Source organism: Carcharhinus amblyrhynchos, chromosome 1 (genome assembly GCF_965287045.1).
Source record: "Carcharhinus amblyrhynchos chromosome 1, sCarAmb.v2.hapA, whole genome shotgun sequence".
Lineage (NCBI taxonomy): Eukaryota > Metazoa > Chordata > Chondrichthyes > Carcharhiniformes > Carcharhinidae > Carcharhinus > Carcharhinus amblyrhynchos.
In genome coordinates, this window is record NC_137324.1 from 58,929,187 (window position 1) to 58,945,931 (window position 16,745).

At 43.4% G+C, this 16,745-nt stretch overlaps 1 protein-coding gene across 1 annotated transcript in view; it reads left to right on the forward strand.

The window, feature by feature from the left end:
* The first annotated feature begins 11,442 nt into the window (after window positions 1–11,442).
* Window positions 11,443–16,745, forward strand: part of parp8 (poly (ADP-ribose) polymerase family, member 8) — a 377,525-nt gene continuing 372,222 nt past the window's right edge. Inside the window, exons 1-2 of the mRNA XM_080185528.1 lie at window positions 11,443–11,813; window positions 12,323–12,377. Of these exons, the coding sequence (XP_080041654.1) occupies window positions 11,723–11,813; window positions 12,323–12,377 (146 nt within the window). The 5' untranslated portion in view covers window positions 11,443–11,722. The remainder of the gene's footprint in view (window positions 11,814–12,322; window positions 12,378–16,745) is intronic.

A 16,745-nucleotide genomic window follows, 5' to 3' on the forward strand; every position in this document is an offset into this window, starting at 1 on the left:
CTGACATGTTCCTTCAATACTAATGTGTGAGGTCTTTGGATCAGAGTCAAATCTGCGATCCAAGCTGCATGCACCCAGATTATTGGGTTTGAATCACATCAGCACCAAGACTGGCTTGGTGAGAATGATAGAAGAAATATGCAAAATTCTCGATCGGAAACACCTATCTGCAAAAATCATCTTACAAATAGCAGAAATTAGAAGAACACTACTCAAATCTAAAACTCAGAGAAAGATACAAGCCATCCAAAATAGGTAATGGTTGAGAAGGCCATAAAATCAAATGCTACCCAAACCATAACATTTAGCTTAATAATAGAAAAGAGCAGGGAACACATTAATTGAAATTCTAAACTGGAAAATTTCAGTGCGATGAAATGTGACCCAGCCAGGTTGAAACCAAAACGAATGTTGTAACATGCCTTTCAGAAGAGAAGTGTGTCACCCAGTCTTAGTCTCACTTTGCACACATACAGTTCTGTTGCTGATGTCTTCAAGATTTGTATCTATGAATATCTGTTCTCATATGCCTTGCCTAAATAAATGAACCAAAGCAATGTTTGAGTGATTGGTACCTTTGTATCATTAGAGCAACACAATTTGATGCTCAACAGTGGTCACACAACCTGGTAGCAACATTAAGCACAGGTACAACATGGTAACCAACATGGTAACCTTGCTACATTTTCATGAGATAACCCTCAATGTTCTGGTCAGATGGCAGTGAAGATGTAGCATTGGAGAGTGTTGAAATTGCGCCGTGGTGACTGCACATAAAAGCTTTGAAGACGCAGTGCTGGGATAGTGTGCAAATAGGTAGATGGGTTCCTCAAGGTGCGGTTGCAGTATATAGCCTGTCAGTTTACTGAATAGGAAGGAAAGCACATCGAGAGGACGTTCACTGGGTTAGCTCAGTTGGGATTGTTAAGTGATCGGGGAGTGGGCTAGACCAAAAGCAAGTGAGGGAAAAGTGAAAAAAATGGACAAGAAAATGTCACGATTATAATGGACAGAGCTTCAGGAAAGTGTACAGAAGTACAGGATAAAGGTAGAATAATAATTTCTTTATATCAGTGTTACTGAGGAAAATTGGAACTAAAAAAAATCATCACAAGTGGAGATAGTGAAGGCAATGGATCACAGAAATTAAAAGGGAGGAAGTACTGGAATGGCTGGCTAAGCTTGGGATGAAGAAGTCATCTGGTCCAATGGCTTTCATCCCAAATTGGACATCGTGGAAACTTTGCCTTAATCTTTAAACCTTCCTTTGATATGGGGGGGTGTGCCAGAGATTTGGAGAGTGGTAAAGGTGACACTATTATTCAGAAGAGAGTATAAGAACAGTTCTAGCAACTACAGGTCAATTAGTTTAACATTAGTGGTGGATAGGATTTTGAGATTCATCAGGGATGAAAATCAACAGGCACTGGGAGGAATTTGGATTGACTAAGGAGAGTTAACACAGATTTGCAAAAGGTAGATCATGCTTGACAAATCTAATAGTATTTTTATTGAAATAACAGAGAAGGTTGAAGAACGGAATGCTGTGGATACCATCCACATGGGTTTTAAGAAAACATTTGATATAATAAAAAGTAGCACGTAAAAGGCTGATTAACAAAAGTAATGCTTGTGTAATAGGAGGGTCAATGTAATTGGATAAAATATTGGCTTTTCAATTATTTCAACCAAAGTGAATAACTTCACACTTCCCTAAAATATAATCCATCTGAATCTAGGTATACTACATCTACTTATTCCCCTTTATCTACCTTACTAATTACATCCTCAAAAATATCAAGTGTGTTAAACAATATTTCCCTTTAGGAAAACCAAATGGTAATGACCTGAAAATTACTGTCAATGGGGGTGGTGACATGGAACAATCAATGATTTTAAAAGTAATTTAAATGTGCGCCTGAAGGAATTGAACTTCCAGTATTATGGGGATCGAAGGAGCTGGTAGAAATCGCGTTTAACTAACTTGCTGGAGTTTATTGAAGAGATAACCCAGATAGGTTGATGATGATGTGGTGTACATGGACTTTCAGAACGCAGTTGATACTGTGTCACAATGATTTGTGAGAAAAGCTCATGGAATAAAAGGGACTGTTGCAACATGGATATAAAACAGGCTGACAATAATAGGAAGCAGAGAGTAATCGTCAATGGATATGTTTTAGGCTGGAGGAAGGTTTGTAGTGATGTTCCCCATGGATAGGTATTGGGACCCTTGCTTTTCCTTACATATGAACGAGCTAGATATTGGTGTGCTGGGACAATTTCAAAGTTTGGGGATGCCACAAAACTTGGCAGTATTGTAAACTGTGAAGAGGACAGCGTAAAACTTCAAAAGGACAGGTACCAGCTGGTGGAGTGTGCAGATTGATGGCAGATGAAGTTCAGTGCAGAGAAGTGTAAGGTGATGGACTTTGGTAGGAAGAGCATGGAGAGACTACATAAAATAAAGGGTCACATTTTAAATGGGTGCAGGAGCAAAGGGACCTGGGTAAATGTGTGCATAGTTCATTGAAAGTGGCAAGACAGGTAGAAAGAGCAGTTAATAAAGCATGTGGTATTGTGTGTTTATTAATAGGGGCACAAGAGTACAAGAACAAGGAGGTAATGCTGAACCTATACGAGACACTAGTTAGATCTCAGTTGGAATATTGTGCACCATTCTGGGTGACAACACTAAAGGAAGGAATGCATTGGAGAGGATGCAGAAGAGGTTTATAAGAATGTTTTCTGAGATGACATACTTCAGTTATGAAGGTAAATTGGAGACATTGGGACTGTTCCCTTTGGAGCAAAGGTGGTTAAGAGGAGATTTGATAGAGATGTTGAAAATCATGATGGGGCTGGACAGATTATAAAGGGAGAAATTGTTCCCAACTGTAAAAGGATCAAGACTGAGAAGGCACAAATTTAAATTAACAAAAACAGAAATGCTGGAAAACCCAGCAGGTCTGACACCATCTGTGGAAGAAGAACAGAACCAATGTTTTGAGTCTGAATGTCAGAGTAGGTCCTGCTCTGACAAAGGGTCATCCAGTCTCTAAACATTCGCCCTATTCTCTCTGCACAGATTCTGAGAGACCTGCTGAGATTTTCCAACATTTTCTGTTTTTGTTTCAGATTTCAGCATCTGCAGTATTTTGCTTTTAACAGATTTAAAGTGATTTGCAAAAGAAACAAATGTAATGTAAGATAAATGTTTTCCCACAATGAGTGATTCAGGCCTGGAATACACTGCCTGGTAATGTGATGGAGGCAGGTTCTTTCGAAGCATTCAAGAGGGCATTGAATAGAATATGGTTATAGGGAAAAGGTAGGGGAATGTCACTAAATCATGATGCTCGTCTGGAGAGCCAGTGCAGACATGATGGGCCAAATGGCTTCCTTTTGCACTGTAACAATCCTATGATTCTGAGAACTGTGAGAAAGAACTTTTTTACAAAGCAAGTGGTAATGACCTGAAAGTTACTGTCAATGGGGGTGGTGACATGGAACAATCAATGATTTTAAAAGTAATTTAAATGTGCACCTGAAGGAATTGAACTTCCAGTATTATGGGGATCAAAGGAGCTGGTAGAACTGACTGGATTGCTCCACAGGGATCCACCATTGATCAGATAGACTGAATGGCCTCCTTCTATGTCATAAGTGACTCTATGACATGCACACAGCTTCAGCCAAGTCTGCAACAGATCAAAACAAATGGTTTGAAGTTAGAATTTAGTCTTATCCGATGCAGCCATCTGAGACTATTGGGAGGATCATCACAGGAACCTTTACAATCAGGAATAAACAAAATCACAAAGACGATCCCTCAAAAGCTTTAGAGATCAAATTTGGATATGCTGCCAACACTCACTGAGAAACAGAAGACAATCCAACAGATGAGGAATAACAAGCCCTGTGGTATGGACAACACTCCTACAGAGATCTATAAAGCTGGCAGTCAGGAACTCTTGGCTCAAACTCTACAACCTTTTTACAAAAATCTGGGAAGATTTCTGGCTTCTACAATACCATAAATGTGAGGTTATCCACTTTGGTAACATAAGAACATAAGAAATAGGAGCAGGAGTAGGCCATCTGGCCCTTCGAGCCTGCCCCGCCATTCAATAAGATCATGGCTGATCTGTCGTGGCTCAGTTCCACTTTCCCGCCCTCTCCCCATAACCCTTAATCCCCTCTCTTATCAAAAACCCATCAACCTGCTTCTTAAAAATATTTAGCGAGGCAGCCTCCACCACTTCAACGGGCAGAGAATTCCAGAGATTCACCACTCTTTGAGTGAAGAAGTTCCTCCTCAACTCCGTTCTAAACCGCCCCCCCTTTATCTTGAGGCTGTGCCCCCTAGTCCTACTGTCTTTTTTGAGCGGGAAGAGTCTCTCCACCTCTCTCCTATCCATCCCATTCATCATCTTATACATCTCAATGAGATCTCCCCTCATTCTTCTAAACTCTAACGAGTACAAGCCCAGTTTATTCAGCCTCTCCTCATAGCTCAACCCCCTCAACTCCGGTATCAGCCTAGTAAACCTCCTCTGCACTCCCTCCAAGGCCAAAATATCTTTGCGCAGGTGCGGCGCCCAAAACTGCACACAGTACTCCAGCTGCGGCCTCACCAATGCCCTATACAGCTGCAGCAAGACCTCCCTACTTTTATATTCAATCCCCCTCGCTATGAAGGCCAGCATCCCATTCGCCTTCCTGACCACCTGCTGCACCTGCAAGCTGGGTTTTTGCGACTCATGCACAAGGACCCCGAGGTCCCTCTGCACCGTCGCCTGCTGCAGTTTTTCGCCACGTAAGTAATAGTCCTTCCTACCATTCTTCCTACCAAAGTGGACCACCTCACACTTGCCAACATTAAATTCCATTTGCCATTTCCTGGCCCATTCGCCCAGCCTATCTAGATCCTTCTGCAGACTCTCCACACCCTCCGCACAATTTGCCGTTCCCCCAATCTTACAAAAACAGGAAGGCAGATTATTTTCTCAATGGCTATAAATTGAGACAGGAGAGACTTTTTTTTTTCCCCTGGAACGTAGGGTGCTTAGGGATGATCTTACTAAGGTCTATAAAATAATAACAGTCAACATTGTTTCCTGAAGGTAGGGGAATCTAAAACTAGAGGGCATAGGTTTGAGGGAAGAGATACAAAGGGGTCCAGAGTGGTAATTTTTTCCACACAGAGGGTGGTGAATGTCTGGAACGAGCTGTCAGATGTAATAGTAGACATGGGTACAATTTAGTCTTTTAAAAATCATTTAGACAATTGCATGGGTAAGATTGGTATCGAAGGATATGGGTCAAAAGCGGGCAATTGGGAATAGCTTAGTAGTAAAAACTGGGTGGCATGGACAAGTTAGGCCGAAGGCCTGTTTCCATAATGTAAACTCTATGACTGTATGACCTGGCTGTTCTCATATACTAGTCTCTGAAAGTAAGCATGCAGCTCAGCAGGTGGAAAAGTAGGTAAATGGTATGTTGATCTTCATAGTGAGAAGAATCAGCACAGGAGCGGGGATGTCTTGATGCAGTTATACAGGGCTTTGGTGAGGACACACCTAATATATCATGTGCAATTCTGAGGTTCTTGCTATGAAAGGAGTTCAGCAAAGGATTCTTGGGATGGCGGGACTGATGTATGAGGAAAGATTGAATTCGTTAGGATTATATTCGCTGGAGTTCAGACAAATGAAGGGGGATCTCATATAAAACTATAAAATTCTAACAGGGCCAGACAGGGTAGATGTAGGAAGGATATTCCCGATGATGGGGTGCCCAGAACCAGGGATCACACTCCAAGAATAAGAAGTAAACATTTTAGGACTGAGATGAAAATAAATTTCTTCAGCCAGAGAACCGTAAGCCTGTGAAATTCATTACTACTGAAAGCAATTGAGGACAAAATATTGTATGTTATCAAGGAGGAGTTAGATATAGCTCTTGAGAGGGAAAGGATCAGAGGATATGGTCCTTAGTGCAGTAGGCAGCATCAGGCTATTGAGTTAGAATGATTAGCCATGATCATACTAAATGGTGGAGCAGACTTAAAGGCTGAATGGCCTACTCCTGCTCCTATTTTCTATGTTCCTATAGTTGTTTCACTTTTTAAGCAGGAGGAAAAATCAATTTGTGGGAACTGCAATGTTTCCTCTGTCCACCATGGGGAAGATTCTGAGACAAATCCTCCTGAATTGCCTCCTATTCACCAGCAAATACTTTCTTACACAGACACACTGTGCACCCCAGCCATTCAGGGGAACTACAGCCACAATCTTTGTCACTCAACAAATCCAAGCAAAGTATTTGGAACAAAACAAATGGCTCTGCATAGTATTTCTAAATTTTCAAGGGCTTTGACTCCATTAAAAGCAAAGTCCTTTCAAAAGTCTTCCAGAGCTTTGGGTGTAAGCAGAATTTGTTACTATCCCGTGATTCCAAAATGACAGAAATAAGAACATGAGAACATAAGAAATAGGAGCAGGAGTAGGCCATCTAGCCCTTCGAGCCTGCCCCGCCATTCAATAAGATCATGGCTGATCTGTCGTGGCTCAGTTCCACATTCCCACCCTCTCCCCATAACCCTTAATCCCCTCGCTTATCAAAAACCCATCAACCCGCGTCTTAAAAATATTTAGCGAGGCAGCCTCCACCACTTCAACGGGCAGAGAATTCCAGAGATTCACCACCCTTTGAGTGAAGAAGTTCCTCCTCAACTCCGTTCTAAACCGCCCCCCCTTTATCTTGAGGCTGTGCCCCCTAGTCCTACTGGCCTTTCTGAGCGGGAAGAGTCTCTCCACCTCTATCCTATCCATCCCATTCATCACCTTATACATCTCAATGAGATCTCCCCTCATTCTTCTAAACTCTAACGAGTACAAGCCTAGTTTATTCAGCCTCTCCTCATAGCTCAACCCCCTCAACTCCGGTATCAGCCTAGTAAACCTCCTCTGCACTCCCTCCAAGGCCAAAATATCCTTGCGTAAGTACGGCGACCAAAACTGCACACAGTACTCCAGCTGCAGCCTCACCAATGCCCTATACAGCCGCAGCAAGACCTCCCTACTTTTATATTCAATCCCCCTCGCTATGAAGGCCAGCATCCCATTCGCCTTCCTGACCACCTGCTGCACCTGCAGGCTGGGTTTTTGCGACTCATGCACAAGGACCCCGAGGTCCCTCTGCACCGTCGCCTGCTGCAGTTTTTCACCACGTTAAGTAATAGTCCTTCCTACCATTCTTCCTACCAAAGTGGACCACCTCACACTTGCCAACATTAAATTCCATTTGCCATTTCCTGGCCCATTCGCCCAGCCTATCTAGATCCTTCTGCAGACTCTCCACACCCTCCGCGCAATTTGCCGTTCCACCAATCTTGGTGTCATCAGCAAATTTTGACACCATACACTCGGTTCCCTCCTCCAGATCATCTATATAAATGGTAAATAGCTGAGGCCCCAGCACCGACCCCTGGGGCACTCCACTAGTCACCAACCACCAATCCGAATAATCATCCTTTGTAATGGATTGGAGACAATTTCCTTTAATATCCAGTTAGGTATCAAACAAGCTGAGTGATTGTGCCAACATCTACCCGAGTCTGCTCACAGGACTCATGAATGATCAATTTCCACAAGGGGTCATAATTGAGTTTCAACTTGATGGGAAGCTTTGTAACTTCAACGGGCTGAGATTCAAGACTAAGATGACACGTCAGCATTTCCATCAGTTAAAATATGTCATGCATGGGCAGTTGTGGCCCACACTATAAATGACATTTAGACTGCAGTCAAACTCTTCAAGTTGGCATACAAAAGGTTGGTTTGTTACTCACATTAGTATGACCAAACTTTTCCACCAGACCTCCCCTAGAGAAGTACCTACATTTCTAGCTCCTGTTATTGAGACAAAGACTTCAGAAATCATTGAACACGTTGATATCTTGGCTCATACTTTTACCATAAGGTCACCAATGAAGTGGAGAATCAGTGCACAAGTGGGTCTTTAGTAACAGAGATCTCCATAAAAGGATAAGGCCTTAGTCTATACTTCTCAGTTGTCTACATCCATAAGAACATAAGGAATAGGAGCAGGAGTCGGCCATCTAATCCCCTCAAGCCTGCCCGCCATTCAACAAGATCATGGCTGATCTGAAGTGGCTCAGTTCCACTTTCCCGCTTTCTCCCCATAACCCTTAATCCCCTTGCCTACCAAAAACCTATCTACCCGCGTCTTAAATATATTTAGCAAGGTAGCCTCAACCACTTCAACGGGCAGAGAATTCCAGAGATTCATCACCCTTTGAGTGAAGAAGTTCCTCCTCAACTCCGTTCTAAACTGCACCCCCCTTATCTTGAGGCTGTGCCCTCTAGTCCTGCTGTCCTTTCTGAGTGGGAAGAACCTCTCCACCTCTACCCTATCCATCCCTTTCATCATCTTATACGTCTCAATGAGATCTCCCCTCATCCTTCTAAACTCTAACGAGTACAAGCCCAGTCTATTCAGCCTCTCCTCATAGCTCAACCCCCTCAACTCCGGTATCAGCCTAGTGAACCTCCTCTGCACTCCCTCCAAGGCCAAAATATCCTTGCGCAAGTGCAGCGACCAAAACTGCACAGTACTCCAGCTGCGGCATCACCAGTGCCCTGTACAGTTGCAGCAAGACCTCCCTATTTTTATATTCATCCCCACCATTTTATATGCCTACTAACAGCATGTCCAAACACTGGAGAATTTCTATCAATTTCTCTGCAGGATACTGAAAAGTCAAGTGGGAAGACAGGCAAACGAACTTCAACATCTTCGCCAAAGGGAATTCCTCCAACCATAGGAAATCAGCTCCGTTGGTCTGCAAACAGCGTCCACACACCAAATAAACTCCTTTGAGAACTGATCCATTCTTCACAGCTTGATGGTAGGGCTGATCCCTGATCTCAAGGTAGGGTGGCACAGTGATTAGCATTGCTGCCTGACAATGCCAGGGAACAGTTCGATTTCCAGTTCAAGTCACTGTCCGTGCAGAGTTTGCACGTTCTTCCTGTGTTTGCATGGGTTTCCTCCCATAATCCGAAAGACCCGGTAGTTAGGTGCGTTGGCCATGCTAAATTCTCCCTCACTGTACTCGAACAGACGCCAGAGTGTGGCCGCCAGGGGATTTTCACAGTTGTTTCACTGCAGTAAGCCTACTTGTGACAGTAATTTAAAAAATAAAGAAAATGTTTTCGGACCCTCTGGAGGTCTCATTGAAAAGGGGACAATCAGACATTACTGACTGGGAGGAATCTGCCATAAACCATGACATGTAGCAGCACTCCATCCAATAAGCTCAAAACAGTCAGGAACTGACCGCATCAATTCCGTTGTGGAGAAGCAGCACAATTGGATGGAGAGAGATCGGAGTCCTGGCTTGAGACTCCATCCTACTCCTCAGGGTAACTCTTGTCCTCTCTGCCCACAGACCTGTGATTCTAGCATGGGCCTGTTAAGTCACCTGTCGACACACAACTCGTGATTTCTGGCAGACATCATCATCGTTCTGAGGCTCTAATGGTGATTTTATAAAGAAGTAATCGGTTACTATATGCTCCTTGTCAGGAAGGGGCCTTGGAGGTGAAATGACACTGATAAATGGCTATCACCTCAATAGCTGTGTACCACCGTCCAAGCTAACTCTTAATCCATATCTACTTCCAGGCATCTATTCTTTCCTAATTGAATACGTTCACATTGTCCGCTGTACAGATGCTCCACACAGTCAGCCTAGATGCATTCGAAATAAAGAGCAAATGGAGGCGAATTAATGAGTCCTAAACCCATTAAATAAAGTGGACACCTCACTCCTTCCCCGGTGGATCTTGTTTTCTAAGATCTGTAGACTGTACACGTTTTGTTACCCAGTCAACACAGGATCTGAATGTTTGAAAGGCATTCATCTGTTTATCTAACGGTCATCACTTTGAATAAAGATAATGGTAAAGTTGTCTGGAATTGAATTAAACGCAGGAACTTTAAGAGAAATGAAACACCGCGGCTTCCTAAATACACCACTCGGATTAAAACGACGCTCAAGACCCATTTTAAGGCAAACGCCAGCCACTGTGGATCAATACGAATTAATGTCCTCCGTTTTATTTCACCTGAATTGGGGAGGGGGGCGGGGGGGTGTTGGAGACACAAGAGGGGAGAGGGCAGGGGTCTTTGTTATTCTTAACTCCAGATTAGACACCATTTCTGGAGGCTTGGTAATGACCCCAAATGACGCAATTTGTAAACCGCACGCTAATTCCCAGGCATGAAATTGAACGCTGTAATGTTCACAATGCTTCATTCAATTCAACCGGCGTGGTGAGCAGATCAGCTGCAAGAAGAACACAGTCATGGTGCTGTCTGAATAAGACTGCATGCAGACACGGTCAGTTTCCGAATGGAAATTCCCCTGGAAAGGACAGCCGCCCCACGTGATTTACAGCAGGAGAATGTGACTCTGAATGAGTGCACTTGTGGCACCCAAAGTGAATCCTTCATCCCGAGGCTCCTGTGGTCCGGCACCCAAAGCGAGGAAAGCCGCTGGCCGCCTCTCTCTCTCTCTCTGTGCCACTATATGGGCTCCAGGGGCCTGCCTCCTCATCGCATCTACTGTAGACTGGCATCCCGACAACTGTAGCATTTAATTTAATAATAATAAAACACTAATCACTTATAACACAGCTATTTTCACAAGTGGGGGGGGGGGTATCAGATTCTCTAAGGGTTACCGACTGAGGGGAAAAAAAATCTTCACACCGAATTTCCAAACACAAATCGCAGTTGCAGCTTTTAAAACGCATTGATAGATTCGGGGACATTAATCAGACATGATTGATTTGTAGTTTATACATTGGTGTGGCTAGAATAATCCTATTCAGAATAAATAATAAGGAAGAATCGAATTTGTGGATGGGACACATCGTGCTTATTGAATCAGAGCCCACCCCTGCCCCCTCCCCACCCCTGCCAACCCACTCCCCACCCCCCCACACACACAAATCTGGTGTATGGCATTTATCACAGAAGGGGCTGAGTGAGTGAGTGAGTGAGTGAGTACTGTCAAATCTGTATTAGGAATCCGATTTCTTCAGCGGCTGACGCTCACATTTCACCTGCTGAGTGCTGAGAGCCTTCAGTCCTTACGCTGATTCAATTAAAAGAAAAACGTGAGCAAAAATACCGTGTGGCTTGTATACCTGCCCGGATCGACAGCGCCGGTCACAGGTTGCATGTTACCCGCCCTCGGGGGAACAAACAAAATGCAGAAGGAATAACTAATGAAGAAATCAGGCTGAAGGAAGAAGAGGCTTTATTAGTTTTCGAAATCGCGAAGCCTTGTGGAGCAGGGGGTGTGTATGTGTGTGTGGAGGCTGCGGCGGCCCGTAGTACAGCACATCTCGGAAGAAGAGCAGCTGGATCGCTATTGTCATCTTTGGCCAGCTGGAAAGCAGCAGCTGCAGCAGCCGCCTGGACAGGAGCAGCCCCGGAGAGAGCCCCATCTCAGTGGCCCTCGTACCGCCTCCCACCTGCACCACACTGGGGACTGTGACCTTGAGCTGAGCGGCGGCACCATTCGCAATTCTGCTTTTACTGGAGGAGGAGGAGGAGGAAGGGGGGAAGACGCACACACACACAAAAAGGCAAACAAAAACATTTCTCTCTCTGTTTACACTTCATGGGGATGTGTTCAAGGCAGGAGCGGATACAGACAGACATAGACAGCGTACTCCAGAGGTGCAAGGCGGACAAGGACTGTCTGTTTTCCGGTAAGATTAGCTTTTTAAATTAATCCTAAACGCTGCTTTGTGTCTGTACTAAAACCCTGGCAGTGTACTGCCATTGTATTCAATTTGGTTCATTAACAGCATGCCATCTATCTATCTACCTAGATACATAAGGCAAGTCACCTTTGGTGATACATTCTGTGCATTAATTTGCAATTGAGATATTTTTAATACGAGCTCTGTGTGATGGAGCAGATGGATGAATGCGACTGTATTTGCAGTTTCTGTTCATTTCCATGGATCTGCCCGTTCGCATCGACAATTTTGTTGTCGCTATGGAAACACTTGTTGCAGAGACACGTACAGTAAATGCCCAGCTCTATGAAGTGCTCCATCGCAGACTGTGCAACGTGATTGCCTAGGGCTGGATTTGTCTCCGTTAATCCACCCCTGGCAGATCTCACTCGCAATAACAACAGGCGAGCCCCAAATCCGGTGCTTGCTTTGATCACTACCTTCTTTCTGATGTTTCTTTTTCTTCCCCATTTTAGATTTCAGATATTCCGACTCCACCTTCACCTATACATATACAAGAGGCGCGAAGAGGTAGGGTAAAACTTTCTCTCTCTACCCACCCCCTCCTCCCATTGATTAAAAAGAAGTTTGTGCGAGTTACCACATTGTTTTTAAAACAAGTAGTTATTTCTTCTGAACTTCCGCATCTCCAGGCAAATAAGTTAAACAGAGAAAGAAAAGGGTGGTTGTGTGTTTTTTCAACAAAACTTCATGCCAGCTATTCGAAGCAGCACAGACAGATCATTGGTTTGCGGAACTGCTCTCGTCTGAGGGAGGAAGCATTATACTTCATCTCGACTGCTCAAACGCGAACAAGATAAAACATCTCCAAAAAGTCCTTGCGTAACATCCTATTGCGTAACACACTCTCAAAACATTGGAAATAGCAACACTTTCTCTGACCCACAACTAAATATCTAACAAAACAAAGCTGGTGGGTTTACTGTCATTGTGTTAATTAAACTGCATGTGTTCACCTCGACGAAGCTACTAAATGAAATGAAGCAAACTAAATACTGAATAACAGGGCATTAAAACAAATAATATGGGACGTGGATTGCGATTTCTTTGACCTTGCTCCCCCCCACCTCTCCACCAACAACCAAACACTTTGCACTGTGTTACAATCAAATTCAGAGTTTCGCGACACAAAAAGTTGGTTGATATGTTTCTAGTTGCGATAGCTCTATCAATCAATATGGCCACTCCAATATAATTCATACTGTTCTTCAAATGCCATTGTAATGATCCAACTTTAACCAAGTCTGCATTAACAGGATGGATATGAGAACCCAAGGCTCAGTGGAAATTCCCTTACAGGAACGGCCTTTGTTTTGAATTTAAGGCATGGTCTAAAGTTGGGTATTTTTTTACAGAAAAGGGGATTTTTGTTTAGATTGCCAGGCCCAAGTTTGACACCACTTGATTTTTGCCAGTGGTTTGAATGATTGTGCAACCGCGGGTAAGAGGAAATGATCATCGTTCGGACTCCAAAGAGGTTTTGAAACACTGAGAATGTGCTCAGAAACACAACATAATGAGAGAATCTCCATCTCAATTCTAATCATTGCAGCACTAGCAAAGAGTGTACAGTCAGAGCAGGAGATGAATGACAAAAACAACACCTTATAATCATCAGTCCATTTATTCGTTCATAGTTTCATTCATTGTATGTTTTTTGTTCTGAATGAATTTGAATGGGGTGGCACACTGGTTAGCACTGCTGCCTTAGCACCAGGGATTTGGGTTTGATTCTGGCCTCAGGTAACTATCTGTGTGGAGTTTGCATATTCTCTCCGTAACTGCGTGTTTCTTCCGGGTGCTCCGGTTTCCTCCCACGTTCCAAAGATGTGCGGGTTAAGTGGATTGGCCGTGCTAAATTGGCCCTTAATGTCAGAGGGACTAGCAGGGTAAATACAAGGGGTCTGGGGATATGGCCTGGATGGGGAATGTTGCCAGGGCAGGCGCAATGGGCCGAATGGCCTCCTTCTGCATTGTAGGGATTCTATAATTCTATGATTCTAATTATAAACACCTTTCAGTCATTATGGGGAGAGGAGGAAGCTATTCAGCACTTCCAGCCTGTTTCACCATTTAATTAAATCATTGCTGATCAGTGCTTCAACAACATTTATCCACCTTTGCTCTACATTGCTTGATGTCTTTATGTAACAAAAATGTATTGGCCTCGGACGCAAAAATTTAAATTGATCCAGCATCTGCGGCCTTTTAGTAGATGAGTGTCCAGTTTCCTACCACTATTTGTACAAAACAGTACTTCCGACATTCACTCCTAAATGCGTGACTTCATAAGATAATGCTTCCCCCCTGACCTCCCCCGCCCCCCCTTGTTCTAGATTTCCCACCAGAGGAAATAGTTTCTCAGCATGTACTCTATCAGCTTCCCTTATCATTTTAAAGGTCATTTCCTCGACCATTAAGTTAATGTAAACTAAGTTTAATCTGTCCTCCCTCATCATTCAACGCTTTAGAATCCCTACAGAATCCCGAAAGTGCAGAAGGAGGCTATTCAGCCCATTGAGTCTGCACTGACCACAACCCCACCCAGGCCCTAACCCCTTAGTCCCATGTATTTATCCTGCCAAACCCCCTGACACTCTTGGGCAATTCACCTAACCCAACACATCTTCAGGCTTGATATCATTCTACTGAATTTGCACTATGCCTTTTCCGAGGAAGATATATTTCTGAAGTTCAGCATCTAAAACCGAATGTTGTACTCGAGATGATTGGGTTTGATCAAGGTTCTGTCCAACTGAAGCATAATTTCCTTCTTCGTATTCCCAGTTGCATGGGTAAAGACAACAATTCCAATCAGCGATCATTCCCTTTATTTCTCTCCCCACCTTCTAATCGCCAACTAATTATCAATAGATGTTACAATATACCTCAAATGCAATCTGCTTTCATGTTTTGTTAACAATCTTTTGTTTTGCATCTTTTATAAATGTTTTCTGGAAATCCATATAGCTATCACCCATCAGCATCCCATTGCTTCCACTGCCCATCAGACTAAAAACTTCCACAAACTTTGCAACTAGATTGCTCTGAGATTATCTATTTTTTCACAAATTTATGCTGACTCTTAGAAAGAAACACAGAACAGTTCAGTACCAGAACAGGCCTTTCAGCCCACCAAGCCTGCACCAACATATGATGCCTTTCCAAAATAAAGACCTTTTGCCACTATGTGGTCCATATTCCTCTATTTCCTGCCTCTTCATGTGTCTGTCAAAATGCTTCTTAAATATTGCTATTGTGCCTGTTTTTATCACCTCCTCTGGCAGCGCATTCTAGGCACTTAACACCCTCTATAAAAAAAATCTGCCTCTCACATTGCCTTTAAACTCTTCCCCTTTTACCTTAAACCTATGTTCCCCCAATAATTGACATTCCTATCCTGGGAAAAAAACTCTGACTATCCATTCCATCCATGCCTGCCTTTATTTTGTAAACTTCTATCAGATTCCCCTTAGCCTATAACGTTCAAGTGAGAACAAACCAAGTTTGTCCAATCTCTCCTCAGAGCAAGTACCCTCCAAACCAGACAACATTCTGGTAAACAAAAAGAGAAAATGCTGGAAAATCTCAGCAGATCTGACAGCACCTGTGGAGAGAGAATAGAGCAAATGTTTCTAGTCTGAATGACCCTTCATCAGAGCTGACGAAGGGTCGTGCAGACTCGAAACTCAGACCTGCTGAGATTTTCCAGCATTTTCTATTTTTGTTTCAGATTCCAACATTGCAGTAGTTTGCTTTCAACATCTTGGTAAACCTTTTCTGCATCCTCTACAAAGCCTCTACATCCTTCTGGTAGCATTATGAACAGAACTGTACGCAGTATTCCAAATGTGGCCTAACTAAAGTTCTACTTAACTGCAACATGATTTGCCAATTTTTGTACTCTATGCCCTCCCTGATGAAGGCAAGCATGTCATATGCCTTTTGACCACTTTATTCACACCTGTTGCCACTTTCAAGAAACTGTGGACCTGTAACCCTAGATCCCTCTTTGTTAATTTGTCATTTACTATACACTTCCCTCTTGCATTAGACTTTCCAAAATGCATCACCTTGCATTTGTCTGGATAAAATTCCATCTGCCATTTCTCTGCTCAAGTCTCCAGCCTATTTATATCTTGTTGTATCCTCTGACAATCCTCCTCAATATCTCAGCTCCCCAATCTTTGTATCACCCACAACTTACTAATCAGTCCAGCTGCATTCTCCAGTCAGAAAAACACCCTTCCACTGCTAATCTCTATCTTCTATGACCAACCCAGTTTTATATCCATCTTCTGTATCAGCCTGCCATGAGGGACCTTGTTAAAGGCTCTGCTAAAGAACATTTATATAACATCCACTGCCCTGCTCTCATCAATCATCTTTGTCACTTCATCAAAAAACTCAAATTAAGCTTGTGGGACACGACCACCCCACACAAAGTCATGCTGCTTATCATTAATAAGTCCATATTTTTCCAAATGTGAGTAAATTCTGTTCCAAAGAATCCTCTCCAATAATTTCCCGACTGCTGATGTAATGATCACCGGCCTATAATTTTGCAGATTATCCCTCTTTGCCCTTCCTAAACAAAGGAACAACCAGTCCTCTGGGACCTGTCCTGTGACCAAAGAGGGTACAATGATTTTGTATATGGTCCCAGCAATTCCCTCTCTTGCCTCCCTCAGTATTCTGGGATTGATTCCATCAGGCCTTGAGGACTTGTGCACCTTAATGCCTTTCAAAACACTCAACACCTCCTCCTTTTTAATACTGGCATGCCCATGAAGATCAACATAGCCCTCTCTCAACTTACCGTCCACCATGTCCTTCTCCTTTGTGAATACGAATGCAAACTATTTGTTAAGGATTTCA